Source organism: Acomys minous, assembly GCF_964271855.1.
Source record: "Acomys minous genome assembly, chromosome: 16".
Classification (NCBI taxonomy): Eukaryota; Metazoa; Chordata; class Mammalia; order Rodentia; family Muridae; genus Acomys; species Acomys minous.
In genome coordinates this window covers 19,670,003-19,686,956 of record NC_140498.1, presented here as the reverse complement: position 1 = coordinate 19,686,956, position 16,954 = coordinate 19,670,003, and the positions used below count along the sequence as shown (strand labels likewise).

Here is a 16,954-nt window from a genome sequence, read left to right as displayed (position 1 = left end):
TGCAGGCACATATGCATGTAAAATAAAATAAATCTAAGAAAACCGTCACCTCTCAGGTGCAAAGAACACCAAGCACAGTATGATGCAGACAGCACTGAGACCCACAAAAAAGAAGAGCACCAAGAGGAGAAAAGCAAAAAGATTCATAACCCTCATGGGAAGAACAGCCTCAGCCCAGCGAGCTGGCTCAGCAGATATGGTGCTCGCTGCTCAGTCCATGGCCAGAGTCCGGTTCCTCGTGGTCCTCACAGTATAAGGGGAGAATAGACTCCCAAAATCTGTGTTCTGACCCTCACACATGTACTGTGGGGTGACTGCTCCCACGTGTGTACTCTCACACACAGAATAAATAATACATGTAAAAAAGAGCGAAGCAACACATTTGTCATCAGAAACTAGGTAACCATGAAGACTATGGAGAATTATTTTTCAAATACAAAGGAAAAATGTTTCTTGTTTAGATTGACTTACTTGAGTGTTTTGCGTGCATGTTTGTCTGCGCAACAAATGCATGCCTGGTGCCTTTAGGGGTCAGAAGAGATCGTCACATTCTCTAGGCCTTGAGCTACAGGTGGTGTGGACCACCTTGTGGGTGCTGGGAACTGAGCCCTGGTCCTATGGAAGAGCATCCATCTCAGCCACTGAGCCACCTCTCCAGCCCCCACAAAGATGTCCTTATAGTTGAATATGAAATGTCTGTATGTGGTTATGTGTTCAACATTTGGTCCCTAGCTGGTTGTACAGTTTTAAAATATTTTCATTAATTAACTGTTTTCTATTTTGAATACAATAGTTTGTAATTTGTCAAGCCTGTACCCGGTACTAACATCATTCTCTCATTGATTTTATATTTATTACTAGCTAAACCTGAGAAAGGAGAAATGTTAAAAAAAAAACTGCATACACATGCACACATATATGTTTTTTACTGCTTAAATTTGGTTGATGAGAGTTCATAGTGGTTTTGTAGTGAACTTATTGAGAGTCACTGTGTCTGCGTGTGCACCATGTGTGTGCAGGTCCCTGTAGAAGCAGAAGAGAGTGTGGGGTCCCCTGCAACTGGAGTTGCAGGTGGTTGTGAGCCACCTATGCGCTTCTGGGAAGCAAACTAGGGTCCTCTGGAAGAACAGGAAGCACTATTAAGCGCTGAGCGTTTCTCCTGCTCCTAAGCCTGTTTCTTAATGGAGGACAGTAAAGGATTTGACTTGCCTACAATCAAGGAAAGTCTGAAGTTTGTTTTGGTATTCTGGGGAAATTTTGGTACCAAAATCTTTGGCAAAACAAGCAGGTGGCTGTACAGTGAAATAGCAGGCAAAAGGACACCTCAGTACTCTTGAGACCTTGTTGGACTCTCCCATCAAACCATCCACTAGGCTTGACCAACACATAAATCCTAACTCATGATTGTTTTTGTTAGCCCGAAGAGTATGGAAAAACTACCTTCCTGCTATCAATGGCATTGTATTTCTTGTGGATTGTGCAGACCATGAAAGGCTGTTAGAATCAAAAGAAGAACTTGATGTAAGTTGAATAATTAAAACTAAACACAGTGAACTCCCTCTGGGCAGCCTGAAGGAACAGGTGCGGATGGCGCTGTCGGAGTGCAGCTTTCCTGCAGTGTCTGAGAACACTCCTGACAGTCTGGGCTCAGAGACTGCTTTAACTGGTCATGACTGCTTAGAATGGAGAGGTAGTACACCGCAGTAGCTGGCGCTAGTGAGGAAGTGCTAACAGAAACTCCTCTGGAGACCTGAGTTCACCCTCTCCAGAGTGTGCCCTGCATGTGTGTGCATGCCTGTAAGTTCCTGAAGCCAGTTGATCCAGAGTCGTACCGTCTCAGGATTCTGTTCCTTCGCAATTGTCAGCCATCTCTGTGGCCACTTCCAGGAGGAAGTAGGTGCGTGCTCACATCCCTCTGTACCGTCTCTTGGTCAGACATTTTGTAAAGAGGCTCAGCAGTTTCCAGCAAGGCAGAGCTAAACCTGGGACCACAGAGTAAGGAGGTCCGTGGTCTGACTGGAGGTCAGCCTGACCATTCCTTTATCCAGAAAGGCTCTGTGATCTGGAACAGGGTCAGTTCGTTGCTGACTCTTCCTTATGTTATGTACAGTATCGCTTCCCTCAGCACTCAGGTCAGTGCCTAAATAGTTGCTGCTCTTCCTTCACCTGAGATTGGAACCTAATGAACCACAGGTGAACCACAGGTGAAACAGGGTTGCCCCACCTCCAAGGCGCCCAGACTGCCCTAGTGATTTGCACAGTGAGCCTCTCCAGGCCTGAGGGACACAGGAGGATCTGGCCTATGGTTCCTTAGTGCTCTCTTAGAGTGGTGAGGAAAGTGTGATTAAGCAGGTCCGGGTGTCATGACACAGTGAAGAATGAGTCCTTGGCTGTTTGGTGTCGGTTCAAAATAAGATGTTTAGGTAGGTTTAAATCAACTTGTCTTTCCTGTTATTTGCTTTGTTTCAGTCCCTAATGACAGATGAAACCATTGCCAATGTGCCTATTCTAATTCTTGGGAATAAGATTGACAGACCTGAAGCCGTCAGTGAAGAGAGGTTACGAGAGATGTTCGGATTATATGGTCAGACGACAGGGAAGGTAAAAACCTTTTTTTTTTTTTTTTTTTACTTTGTTTTTTGAAATAGGGTCTCACTGAAGCTCTAGCTGTCCTGGAACTCACTGTGTAGACCAGACTGACATCAAACTCACAAAGATCTGCCAGCCTCTGCCTCCTGAGGGCTGGGATTAAATGTATTTGCCACAACACCCGGCTAAAAAAGGTAAAAAACTTTAGAAAGTGGGGCCGGGCGTGGTGGCACACGCCTTTAATCCCAGCACTCGGGAGGCAGAGGCAGGCGGATCGCTGTGAGTTCGAGGCCAGCCTGGTCTACAAAGTGAGTCCAGGACAGCCAAGGCTACACAGAGAAACCCTGTCTCATAAAACCAAAAAAAAAAAAACCTTTAGAAAGTGATTTCTTTGGGTTTTTTGGTTTTAAATAGGGGCTCATTATGTAGCCCTGAGTAGCTTGAAACTCTCTTGATCTCTTGCCTTTACCTCACAAGAGCTGAGATCACACACATGCACCAGTGTGACCACTTTTTCCCCCCGAGACAGGGTTTCTCTGTGTAACAGAGCCCTGGCTGTCCTGCACTCACTTTGTACACCAGGCTAGCCTCGAACTCACAGAGATCCGCCTGCCTCTGCCTCCTGAGTGCTGGGGCTAAAGGCTTTGACCAGTGTGAATATTTAATTCTGTAGTAAAAACATCTTACTTTTTTAAATTTTATTTTACGTATATGAGTGCTCTCTCTGCATGTACCCCTGCAGGCCAGAAGAGGGCATCAGATCTCATTATAGATGGTTAAGAGCCTCCATGTGGTTGCTGGAAATTGAATTCAGGACCTCTGGAAGATCGAGCAGTGCCCTTAACCGCTGAGCCATCTCTCCAGGCCCCATTTTACATTTCTATGTACAACTATACAAGCTCATTTTTTTCCTTAAAGAAAACTTACCTGTATATTTAGTTTCTCTCCCTCTCCCCCCCCCCCCCTCTTCTTTTTTCGAGACAGGGTTTCTCTGTGTAACAGCCCTGGCTGTCCTGGACTTGCTTTGTAGACCATTGAGTTTCTTTTAATCCCCTCATTTCTAAGTGTTAATCACCATAAACTTTTGGCATTAGCTATAGGCTAGAGGTGTAGCTCAGTAGTAGAGGATGCCTGGGTTCTGTTACCAACACTACCCAAAACCAGAACAAATGACCTCCACCAGGCCACGAGGGCATGCTCCCATTTTAGCCTTCTGTCTGTTTGGTTTTGCAGCCCTGGCTGTGGCTGTCAGGACTGACTTCTGTGGAGCAGGCTGCTGCCCTGGCTTCCTGTGTGCGGAGATGAAAGGTGTGCACGACACACCTGCTTTGGATTTTTATTTTTCCTTTTTCCTTTCAGTGTGTTAGCAAGTATCAGCCTAGATCCCTACACACACCTGTCTTATGTTCAGGACCTGCGCTTTATATTACTGCCTGGTGTGGTAGTCTAGGCAGTTGTGAGGCCCTGTGCGGGTGCTGAGAACTGGACCCAGCTCCTCCACAAGAACAAGGGCCCTTAACCCCTGTGCGTCTCTCCAGTATCCCTTCCCCCTTAACCTCTGTGCGTCTCTCCAGTATTCCTTACCCTTTTAACTTCTTTTTTCCTTGAGACAGGATTTCTCTGTGTAACAGCCTTAGCTGTCTTAGCTCACTTTGTAGCCCATGGTGGCTTTGAACTCAAAAAGATCCACTTGCCTTTGCCTCCAGAGTGCTGAGATTAAAGGTGTGTGCCACCATGCCCGCCCCCTTTTTAAAAAAAATTTATATTTATGGATGTTTTGTGTCTGGGTACTATATATGTTCCTATTGCACAGGGAGGCCAGAGGAGGCAGCAATTGCTCCTCAGCACTGGGCCATCTCTCCACCCCCATTAACCAATTACACCATTAGAGCTCCTATTTTTATTTATAGTGGATTTGTTGAGGCATGAGGGGAGGCATGTTAGTACGGAAGAATTCCTGAAATCTGCAGGATATGACCTGCAGTATTGTCTGTAATTCCAGTACTTGGGAACCTGAGGCAGGAGCGTCACAGGTTTGAGGTCACCCTGGGTGCTACATAGTAAGACTTTCTCAACAAAACAAACAAAAAGAAATATTCCTACATAAACCGTGGGACGTACTTCATGGTTTATAAACAGTTCATTAGTTCATATATTAGTTCTTTCTGGGCAAAGAAAAACTGCAGCAGAGGAATGAATGTAGCACGAGGTGGATGTCTGTGCATGCTAGGGAAATACTCTACTGCTGTGGACATCCTAGCCTTCTGTCTTCCTTATACGAGTTTTAGGGCACAGTCTCATAGGCAAGGCTGCCCTTGAACTTTGATCCTCCAGAGTGCTGGGATCACAGAGGTATGCCACCACCTTTCAGAATGCTGTCTTTAACATCAGGAATAGATTTTGGGGTTTTGAGACAGGGTCTTACTTTCTATAGCCTAGGCTGAGCTGGAGCTTGAGAGCCGCCCATCTCAGGTTCCCGAGAGGAATATGGCATGCCCCAGCTCATGGGCATGGCTCGGCAAGTTGGACTGTTTTCAGTCCTTAGCACCCCCATGATCACATCTTTCCCACTCATTGCCACTTTTTCATAGCAAGAGAAGGTTTCATGTGTAAGGGGACCTGGGTGCTAATTATTGCAGGGGCCTTTGAGGGGATCCCCTTCAAGTTTAGTAATATAGACGTGGAGACATCGTTCTGTACAGTATAAGGCTGTTGGCCTTTTTGTGGGGGCAGTCCGTAAGCTAGCCTTCTAAACTTAACCAGACTACCCTGCTGCTGATCCCTACCACATGGCTGGCTTGCTCTTTAACTCCCAGCTCAGTTCCTGTCTGTGCTCTGTCTCTTGCCTCTGTCCTTCCACCTGTCACCTTGCAAAAAGCCACACTCCTCACTCATCCATCTGAACCAGTGAGCAGCAGGCTAACGTGGTCCATCTCTTTGTGGTGCCTTTTGGCTTTGACAGTGAGGGCTTTGTGCTTTTTAACATGATAATCTCAGAGAGTCGTCTTTTGGGCCAGTGAGGAAGGACAGCATTTACATATAGAAAGCAGGGCCAGTTGTGGTGCACGCTTTTAATCTCAGCACTCGGGAGGCAGAGGCAGATGGACAGCTGTGAGTTCGAGGACAGCCTGGTCCACAAAGAGTCCAGGACAGCCAAGGCTAACACAGAGAAACCCTGTCTCGGAAAAAAAAGAAAAGAAGAAGAAGAAGGAGAAGGAGAAGAAGAAGACGACTGGTGTGGTGGCGCAGGCCTTTAATCCCAGCACTTGGGAGGCAGAGGCAGGTGGATTACTGTGAGTTTGAGGCCAACCTGGTCTACAAAGCAAGTTCAAGACAGCCAAGGCTACACAGAGAAACCCTGTCTCAAAAAACCAAAACAAAAGCAGATAATAACAAATATCCTGCCAGCACAGCAATTCACAATGGAAAATACAGGGGCACACCCACATAGCCATTTGATACAATGTGTGTGGGTGTAGGTCATCCCAACACTAAGCCACCATGCCTTAGCATTGACACCTTTTGTTCTGACTGAAAATCTATAGAGTGCTGGGAGTAGAACTTTTATTCCACGAGACCTCACTGTAACAGCTCCTTTCTCTTCCAGGGCAACGTGTCGCTGAAGGAGCTGAATGCCAGGCCTATGGAAGTGTTCATGTGCAGCGTGCTGAAAAGGCAAGGCTATGGAGAAGGCTTCCGCTGGATGGCACAGTACATCGATTAGCAGCGGCCCTGCCCACACACCCAGGCCTCAGAGATCCATCCCCCAACATGCATAACTTGAATTCAATAGACTTTTGTTGGTTTCAGAGTAGGTGTTTTTAGATTATTAATATATCTACCTGAGTGGAAATTGCAAACTGATTCAAGTTTGAATATCACAATGTTAGCTTTCTAATTCCACACAGATAGTTTTTACAGTTTCTAATCCCACATCAACCCATCACCGTTTATAAAAATCAGCTTCCCAGCAGTACATTGAAAGCACTTTTTAACGATGTGAAACTACAAATATAAACCATATTTAAAAGCTCATCATGTGAAACTTTTATGTACTTTTGGAAATAGTTTTTCAATTTTAGATTGTCTGCCTATCTTGTGTACAGTTAAAATCCACTTATCAGTGATTGCATGATGCCTTACCGTTTTCAGAACTACTTTTTCTTATGCAAACGTCATGCAATAAAACAAACTCCAACATTTGGCTTTGTTGGGTCGCTGTTTCATTTGAATGTGTCATATGGCTTAGTGTGCTCTGAAAACGTGAGGATTTGATATTGTACATACGAGAGCATGTCTGATGGGCAGGGAGATTCCCTCAGAAGATCCAGAATGGTGCTTAAGCTCCTAGAGGCTTTCCACTTACCACACAGCAGAGTTGAGTGTGCCTGACGCCAAGGTTCTGAATCCTCCATTTTCTTTACCAGTCACAAGACCTGCCATTACTACCATAGCCGCAGTCTGTGGACTCTGTGGGTCCAGCCTTTCACAGAAAATCACAGCTGTGGCCTATTGTACAGGCTCTGCCGTCCCATCCTAGTCTGATGCTGAGTTAGCAACTCTTTGAATTTAGTGATTCTTTGTCAGAAGTAGTGACAAGGGACCTGACAGTCCACAAGAGTCACTCGCAAGGCTCTTTACGGGAACGGGACTTCCAAGAGGAGTAGCTTAGCTCAGAACCCTGTGTTCCTGGAGGGAAACAGCAGCTTGTGGGGCAGGAGTTTGCTCCTGTCCTGTGGCTCTTCTGCACTGGGGCCAGCTTGTCTCCTGAGGAGGTGAACGGGAGCTTGTCTTGGGCCATCTTTCTCTCTTTGGCACTTGGCTTGCTCTGCATGTGATACTGCTGTGCTCACCAATACAACCAATACAATTCCCTAAAAAGCTCCTTATGCCTGAGACTATGCCCATCATTAACAAAAATGAAAAGTAAGCGGCCACGGTGGCACATGCCTTTAATCCCAGCACTGGGGGGGGGGGGAGGTGGATCATCGCTGTGAGTTTGAGGCCAGCCTAGTCTACAAGTGAGTACTGGACAGCTGAGGCTACATAGAGAGAAACCCTGTCTTGAAAAGAAGAAGAAGAAGGAGGAGGTAAGTGCTAATTGTCTTTGGATTTTGAGACAGTCTGAATATACAGACTTTGTTCATGCAGAGGGGAAAAGGGCCCCACCCATCTCAAATAGTAGCCTAAACAATAAATATGGGAGTCAGTTGCTCTGCCTTAGGGCTCCCCAATCTTGTTTTCCTGTCTGTAAATCAATATTATTTAGTTTTTCCCCAGATAAGAAGCAGACATGATAAGCACATATAGTGATTTTATTTAAAGATTACTGTCTAGATTAGGAGAGCCTCCTCACCATTCCCTACATACGTGTAAAGAACTCAGGGGTTATCACTTTTGCTTATTCATGATTGTGACTAAAAGGCTCAGAATTCAACAAACAGACAAACAAACCAAAACCTCAAAATACTGAGAAAAATAAAAATGGCACAAGCCATCGTGACAGCCTGGTGTTGCCTCCTTAGTCCAAGAAGCAAGAGAGAAAGAACCGTGCTGAGCAGAGGGCATGGTGTGAGTACACAGTGCTGTGGGGCCACCATTTCTGTTTATGCCTCATGGTTAGGTTAACTGAGATGGATGCCAAATCACAAGGTTGCTTCCTTCTTGCTGAGGTTGCCACCCCAGATAGATGGCTGTCAACCTCAGGGTTACTGAAATATTTGAACTGTGACCTAGAAAGATTCTGGATCATAGCTTCATCGGCAATGCCACCCACCTCACACACACACACACACACTCACACACAATTTGAAATTAAATGTACAATAAAGTAACAAGAATTTTTTTTAAAAAGTGACTCTTTAATATGGCTTTCTCATGGGGGCTAGAGTGGCTGGCATCTCAGCAGGGGTCACACAAGAAGCAGGTCCCTGAGCCTCATACTCCCCCCTCTCCTGTTGTGTGCAGGGAGTGTGTGTGTGTGTTTATGTGTGCGTGCACGTGTATTCTACTCCTTCCTCTTGTAGTTTATGTTCCTTTAAGAATTATTAATTTAAATTATGTATTTAAACTGCATGTTGGTATGTGCATTTGAGTGAAGGTGCCTGCAGGTGTTGGACCCTCTAAAACTGTAGTTCCAAGCTAGTCGTGAGCTGCCTGATGTGGGTCCTGGGAATTGAACTCAGGTTATCTAGATAAGCAAGTAGTATGTGTTAACTGCTGAGCCATCTCTCCAGCCAGTTACTGTTCCCTTTATAACCAGTGCTGTAGGTTTTTCTGGTTTTTCGAGACAGGGTTTCTCTGCGCAGCCTTGGCTGTTCTGGACTTGCTTTGTAGACCAGGCTGGCCTCGAACTTACAGTGATCCACCTGCCTCTACCTGCTGAGTGCTGGGATTACGGGCGTGTGCCACCACGCCCGGCTCATAACCAGTGGTGTGTATAATTGGAAAACTCAAAACCCACTATCTCTAAAAAGGAAAGAGTAGAAAAGCCACCCAGGCTGGGTGAAAGGATCAGTGCCCTGAGCAGTGCAGCCCTGATAGATGGATTTTCTCTTCTGTCCAACAGTGACCAAGGACTCTGGACACTTTTCATTAGGTCCTTTTTAAGAGGATTAAACATAGGTAGTGCTTTTGTTGTACACTTGGCCCCAAGTATTAAAAAAAAAAAAAAACACTTCAAAAACGTTAGAGGGATTTGAGAGTATCACTAGGCCCCAGCTGTTAGAAATAGTTGAGAAAGTCTGCAACAATCAAGACTTGGCAGAGCACAAAAGACTTTGGTTTTCGAGACAGGGTTTCTCTGTGTAGCCTTGGCTGCCCTGGACTTGATCGGTAGACCAGGCTGGCTTGAGTTCACAGAGATCCGCCTGCCTCCCCTCTCCACCAGCGTCATCAAACCCTCTATGTGGATAAGGGGAATTACAGAGAAGTCCTCACTCGATCCCTGGGCCCTTGGAAGCTGCTGGTGGCTTGTTTAAGAGGCCTGAGCATATGCAGGGGGAGGAGGTCCCCTTCAGTCACAGTCATAGGGGAGTAGGGGGAAAGCGGGAGGGAGGGAGGAATGGGAGGATACAAGGGATGGGATAACCATTGAGATGTGATATGAATAAATTAATAAAATATATATTTTTTTAAAAAATAAAAAGAGACTTGGCTCAGTCTTGGTCGGCTGGCCAGCACATGTCCAGACAGTGGCTGCCACTGCTCTTCTGGTAAAGAGCTCTTGGGCAGAAATTGTTCCTGGTTGCCCACGTTTGGTTGAGGCTCTCTTATGGGGCACCCCATAAAAATGGATGCCAAACAGATAGGTGACTCCTTACCAAGTCACCTGCCCTGTATCTGGTTCCACAAAACATTGGCCCTCAACCCTGCTAGCCTGTTACCAGGTGATGACCCTGCAGAACCTCTGCATGACTGCAGGTAATGGACCTGATTCAACTTGTCAGACTGTCCTGACCGATGCCCTGTTGCGGGCAGCAGATGAGGTACTGTACACTGAAGGAAGCAGTCTTGACAGGATGCAATCAGGTACTCTGTGGCTGCAATGGTAACCCAGGAACCAAGGGACTGCAGCTCAGTGTGCCAAGCTCCTAACACTAACTCAGGCGCTCTGCTGGGGAAAAGAATGAGTCTGTCACTATATACACGGATAGCTGTTACCCTTTTACCTCAGCCCACATGCATGAGACCCTGGGCCGAGAAAGATGGACCCTCACCTCCACCAAGAGGATTAAAACCATAAAGGAGATCTTGACACTGTTAGAAGCCCTTTGTATATTGCAAGGGACACCCCAAAAGAGAGATTTCCCCTAAAACGTGAGGTAACAAGGCAGTGGAATTGGCCCCTGGAAGGCATCCTACAGCCAGTGGGTCCCCTCCAGATGATGGTGACATTGCCTGAACCTAACCTGCTTCAAAGCCCAGACTATGGATCAGGGGAGATGAACTGGACCAAGTGAGAGGGTGCCAAGCAAGAGGGAAAGGTCTGGTGGATGTTTAGAGACAGAAGGCCTGTACTTCTTGGAAAACAACTGGTAATGGGGGCGCCACCAAGCCCACATCCAGGGGCTCAGGCCCATTCGCTGTATCCTGCAGCCGGAGGGTTCTCTAGAGGGGAAAATGCTTCCTGGTATAAAACAAGTTCTAAATCCATCTTAGCTGGGTGTAGTAGCTCATACCTGTAATCTCAGCTTCTGGGTAGTTGGGGCACAAGCTGCCAAGCATTTGAGGACAGTCTGAGGTACAGGGTGAGACCTGGTTTCGTTGATAAATCCCTTTCCCCACAAAAAGCAAAAATAAATGTGGTGGTGTACCCCTATAACTAGATGGGAGAATCCGAAGTTCAAGGCCAGAGTGGACTACAGAGTTGGACCATCTCTTACAAAACAAAACAACAAAAACAAAAAACAAGGGGCTGGAGAGATGCTCAGTGGTTAAGAGCACTTACTGTTCTTCCAGAGGACCCGGGTTCAATTCCCAGCACCCACATGGCAGCTCACAACTGTCTGTAACTCCAACTGATACCCTCACACAGACATACATGCAGACAAAACACCAATGCACATAAAGATTAAAACAAACAAACAAACAAACAAAAACTGGTTCGTACTAAAAGGAGCCAGAGCTCTTAACCTCTGAGTCACCTCTCCAGCCCCATACTAGGATTTTTAAGTGGGTTTGGAACTCTGGTCCTCCTGCTTGCAGGGCAAGCACCTTACTTGTTACCAGCTGAGCCATCTCTCCAGACACCAGTGGTTTTTACCTATGTAAAGGTTCTCTATCATTAATTAGCATGTGCAGAATTTCCTGGGAAACTTTTTTTAAACTATCACTCTCTCTCTCTCACCCTCACCCTCTCTTTCCCTTCCCTCCCTCCCTCCCTTCCTCTTTCTCTCTGAGATTGCTATGGCAGGACTAGAGAGATGGCTCCGTGGTTAAGAGCAGTGTCTGTTGTTGCAGAGGACCAGGGTTCAGTTCTCAACATCTGTGTGGCAGCTCACAACCATCTCTAACTGCAGTCAAGGAGAATCTGATGCCCTCTTTTGACCTTGGACACCAGACACACATGCAATGCACATACATGCAAATAAAACACCTAAACACATAAAGTAAGACTTAAACATTTGAAATGTCAAAATGGCTTACGTGATGGTCATTGGACATTACAAACAGACAGATAATGCTGCAGAAAGAAAATAAAAATTTCTTCCTCATTTGCTCCTAGGGGGTTGGGTTAACGGACAACAGATTTTCTCCACTTAAAAGAATCTGTACCAGGTGGTGGTGTCGCACGCCTTTAATCACAGCACTTGGGAAGCAGAGGCAGGTGGATCGCTGTGAGTTCGAGGCCAGCCTGGTCTACAAGGTTAGTCCAGGACAGCCAACACTACACAGAGAAACCTTGTCTCAAAAAACCAAAAAAAAAAAAAAAAAGAAAGAAAGAAAGAAAGAAAAAGAAAAGAAAAGAATTTGCATGATGGGCTAGAAAGATGGTGCAATAGTTAAGAGCACCTGGCTGCTCTTTCTAGAGGACCGGAGTTCAATTCCCAGCATCCAGCTGGCAGCTCACAATTGTCTGTAGCTCAGTCTCAGTGGGATGTCGCCCTCTTTTGGCCACCACAGGCATTGCAGGCATGTGAAGCACAGACACACATGAAGGCAAAACACCAGTACACATAAAATAATAAATAAATGCTCCCAATCAGGGCATGCTGAATGCTGAAATTCATTTTTACTTTTGACATTCCTTAGGCATTCGCAAGGCACAAAGCAAAGCCCTGCTCTTGGGGCTGGAGGCAGCCACGAAATAAATAAGAGTCTGTTAAGGAAATAAAACCGTTGTTAGCCAGGCATGGTGGTGCATGCCTTTAATTCCAGCACTAGGGAGGCACAGGCAGGTGGATTGCTGTGAGTTTGAGGCCAGCCTGGTCTACAAAGTGAGTTCAAGACAGCCAAGGCTAACACAGAGAGACCCTGTCTCGAAAAACAAACAAACAAACAAACAAAAATCTTTTTATTAAAAAAAAAAAAAAGCCAGGCGTGGTGGTGCACACCTTTACTCCCAGCACTGGGGAGGCAGAGGCAGGTGGATAGCTATGAGTTCGAGGCTAGCCTGGTCTACAAAGCAAGTCCAGGACAGCCAAAACTACACAGAGGAACCCTGTCTCGAAAAACCAAAATAAATAAATAAATAAAATAACAATACAAATAAATAAATAAATAAAAGCAGAACAATACCGAAGTCCCGACAGTACTCAGCACTCTGCCTGTTTAGCAATCAACAATTGAATACACAGAGACACCCCTCACACAGTGTACAAAAGATTAATCCAACATGGCAGTCAGGTGGCCATGCAGCCCCTCTTGGATTTGCTACCCTCACTCTTGATGACCTGGGGGTGGGGCAGCCTTTTACGTAATTATCCTGCTGTACTGAGATGGGCAAAACCAGGACATGGCACCTACCCACGGGAGGTCTGTTGGTCAGATTCTCTTTCTCAAACCCTTACATGAAGGCAAACTTGGTTACCAGGCTTTTAACCATGTGTGTGTGTGAAAGTGCTGGAGTCTGGCACAGTGGCATAGGCCTGTAATCCCAACATTCAAGAGACTGCCTTGAGTTTAAGGCCAGTTTGGGCTATATAGTGAAGGCTTCTATAAAAAAAAAAAAATAAACAGCTTGTCTGGTATGTAGTGAGCCCTGGATTCAGCCCCTAATACAACATGAGCCAGACATGATGGTCGATACTTATAACCCCAGTACCTGGGAGACAGTAGCAGGAGCATCAGGAACTTCAAGTCAGCCTTGGACGCATAGTGAGTTCAGGCCAGTGTGGGTTACATGAGACCCTGGCTCAAAAGGCAAACAAGCAAGCAACACAGAAAGATAGGCAGACGCTCGCCATGCAAGGCAGAGCAAGACAAGCCCCTGATGTGATGAAGGCAAAACTGAATCCTGCAGAATACGAGAGACAGTTAAATGCAGAGGGCAGAAGACAGGACATTTCAGGCAGAAAGACCTGCAAGGACAGGAGGATGCAGTGCATTCTGGGGACTGGCAGAGCCCAGTGCGATGAGAGAGTGGGCAGGGTATACAGGAGAATGAAGACAGAGAAAGAGCCCTGAAGGAGAAGGCGGCAGGAGTTCAAGATGGGGCCTCTCCCTGCTTTCAACCCATTTACTCTCTCTCTCTCTCTCTCTCTCTCTCTCTCTCTCTCTCTCTCTCTCTCTCTCATGTGTGGAGAGCAGAGGACAGCGTTTGGGAATTCATCCTCTCTTTTCTCCCCGTGAGTCCTGGTGTCAAGCTCTGGCTGTCAGGCTTAGCAGGACACCGCGAGCCCCAACCCATTTCTCAGCCCCTATGATAAGTTCTTTAGGTCCAGCACTGCTTCCCGCGTGAACCTTATATGACACATGACCTTGTTTTCTCCGCTAAGATTGGAGCCATTGCCCGCCAGGCTCATAGACTCATGGGCCAGAGGTCAGGAAAGATGATACGAAGTCAGGACTGCCCTGAGAGATGTGTCCTCAAAACGGCAGACTGGCCACTGAGCCTGTGCCCTGACGTGTGTGGTGGCAGTGTGCAAGATTCTGATCTACAGTGAAACTGGAACACACGCTGGGCTGAGCACAGCTCAGTGGCAGGAGGATCGGGGCAGGAATGTGTCGCTGGGTTCAGTGCCAGCAGCACATGGACAAACAAACAAACAAACAAACAAACAAAGCAACAGCTGAAGTTACTGACACAGGAGGTGCTGTCTACTCACAAAACCTCTGACTGAGCCTGGAGGTGCTCATCTTGAGATAGCTGAGGAAGCCATGTCTAACCAGGCTTCATGTTATCCTCTGGCCTGGGACTGGCTTTTTCCAAACAAGGTGGTGGAGCCCATCCACTGAGGAGGATCAGCAGAGGCGCAGGAAGAAAGACCCTAGAAAGGAATGCGTTCAGAAAGTCAGGTGGCAGCACGCCTTGACTGTTCGAACACTGCTCAGTGGCCGGCCAGCGAAAATGACCTGCACAAGGTGCCTATGACGTGAGGGCCCCAGAGCAGGCTGAGCTGGACGTGTCTGGGAAGCCAGCAGCGCATGCTTGTTGTAATCCTGGAACCCATAACAGTCCTCACAGGATTGGAGCTTGTCTAGAGATGTGCCACTCCCTTCGGCTATTGAAGTGTGTGTGGGGGTCCCCAACACATCTGAAATTCCCCAGAAGGGAGAGGCCGGAAGCCCTGGTGCTGGATGAAGGAGGAACTTGTCTCCTGGAGAGAGACAACTGTCAGCCCGCCTAAGGGACAGCCAATGATGAGTCGGTGATGGTGAACCCACACCTTACTGTATTGAGGATTGTGGCAGAGCCTGTGCTGTCAGCCCGGTCCGAGCCCAGGCTTTGACCAGACCAATTCTACCCACAATCCCTGTGTTTCTGGCTCTAGCCACAAGTTCAAGACTAGCCTGAGTGCAACCTTATCAGGAAGGGTGGGTGGGTTTCGGCTGCTGGAGCTGTACAGAAGACTCAGTGCTTAAAAGCAATTACTGTTCTTGCAGAGGGTCCTAGGTTCGGTTTCTACAACCACGTGTAACTCCAGCACCAGGGAATCCAACACCCTCTTCTGGCCTCAAGGTATCTGTGAGCACCAAGGAGGTGCCTGCTTTTGGGAGGGAGGGAGGAATGGGAGGAGGCAAGGGATGGGATAACAATTGAGATGTAATATGAATAAATTAATAAAATATTTTAAAATTTTTAAAAAATAAAAAAAAGAAAAAGAAAAAAAGAAATGTATAAGCACATATAAAACATGCTTCTGGGACTCTGCTTTATATAACTTGTTTGTATACAATATAATTGATGAGATTCCTGTGCTTCTCATGTTTGCAATTGGTATTTGTTGAGTTTTGCAGCAGTTCAACATTGGGAAGCTGACACCCCCATGCCTTGCTTTTTCTTTGTTAGTTTTTAAAATTTTAGAGAGTGTGTGCATAACATAAAGCATGAATATCATATTAAATTGGTATTTGTGAAGATGTTTTCATGCTCCATACTTCTATCATTTAATGAAAATAAAGATCATACAATTGTTTAAAAAAAAGACTACACTTCCCAGTTTCCTTTGCGGCCAGACTAAGCAGTTCCGGAAAGGGAGGAACTACGTGGTAGTCGTTTCCGATACGTCCCATCTTCGATAGGCATTTTGGCAGGCCACAGTTGAGGGACAGAAGTTTGTCCTCGCCGAAAATAAACAAGGTCCCTCTTAACGTCAGAGCAAGCTTCGTTCTTTTTTTTATTTTCCAGACAGGGTTTCTCTGTGTAGCCTTGGCTGACCTGCACTCGCTTTGTAGACCAGGTTGGCCTCAAACTCAAGAGATCTTCTGCCTCTGCCTCTCAAGTGCTGCGATTACAGGCTGGCGCCACCGGCTGCAAGCCTTCTTCTTAACCCCGTCTGTCTCTCTACAGCTGCTTTAAATAATCTAACACCAAGTACGTTCAGGTGTGCATATACATCCAGGAAAACCACCCATACACGTTAAAATGAAAATAAATAGTAATACCTTTTAAAAAAAAATCCAGCTGGGGCTGGAGAGATGGCTGAAAGGTTAAAAGCACTGGCTGCTCTTCCAGAAGTTCAGAGTTCAATTTCCAGCAACCATATGATGGCTCATGACCATCTATAATGGGATCTGGTGCCCTCTTCTGGCCCACAGGTGTTAAATGCAGGCAGAGCTCTGTATACATAATAAATAAATCTTTTTTTTTTTAAACGTTAAAAAAAGAATCCAGCTGCCTTTCCAAGCCTCCATCTGCGGTGGGGCTGCTGCCAAGATGCAGGTTACTGTGACGCTCTTACCAGGAAGACCATCACACTAGTGGTCGAACCCTCGGACACTATAGAAAATGTAAAGACGGAGATCCAGGATAAGGAAGGAATTCCTCCTGACCAGCAGAGGCTGATCTTGCTGGTAAGCAGCTGGAAGATGGCCGCACTTTAGACTGCAACATTCAAAAGGAATCCAGCCTTCACCTTGTGTGGATGCTGAGGAAAGGAAGAAGTCTTTCCACACACCTCCCCAAGAAGAGTTAAGCACAAGAGGCCGAAGGTGAAGTTGGCTGTGCTGAGCTCCCGTAAGGTGGATGAAGTCAAGAGTCCTGATGAATACTTGGGAGGCAGAGGCAGGTGGCTCACTGTGAGTTCGAGGCCAGCCTGGTCTACAAAGTGAGGCCAGAACAACCAAGGCTACATAGAGAAACCCTGTCCTGAAAAACGAAAAACCAAACCAAACCAAAAGAGTCCTGGTGAGTGTGGTGCCACTTGCTGTGGCAAGTGCTGTCTAGCTTACTACTTCAACAAACCAGACGGCAAGTAGTTAT

The 16,954-nt window shown here is 46.5% G+C and overlaps 1 protein-coding gene and 1 long non-coding RNA gene across 2 annotated transcripts in view; both read left to right on the top strand.

The window, feature by feature from the left end:
- SAR1B (secretion associated Ras related GTPase 1B) overlaps window positions 1-6,793 on the top strand; it is a 34,529-nt gene extending 27,736 nt beyond the window's left edge. Inside the window, exons 5-7 of the mRNA XM_084764393.1 lie at window positions 1,418-1,521; window positions 2,470-2,601; window positions 6,197-6,793. Coding sequence (XP_084620519.1) covers window positions 1,418-1,521; window positions 2,470-2,601; window positions 6,197-6,313 — 353 coding nt within the window. The 3' untranslated portion in view covers window positions 6,314-6,793. The remainder of the gene's footprint in view (window positions 1-1,417; window positions 1,522-2,469; window positions 2,602-6,196) is intronic.
- The window catches only part of LOC311587412, a 91,802-nt gene extending 75,467 nt beyond the window's left edge, over window positions 1-16,335 (top strand). Inside the window, exon 2 of the long non-coding RNA XR_014775858.1 lies at window positions 15,990-16,335. This is a non-coding gene — a long non-coding RNA (uncharacterized lncRNA). The remainder of the gene's footprint in view (window positions 1-15,989) is intronic.
- The last annotated feature ends 619 nt before the right edge of the window (window positions 16,336-16,954 follow it).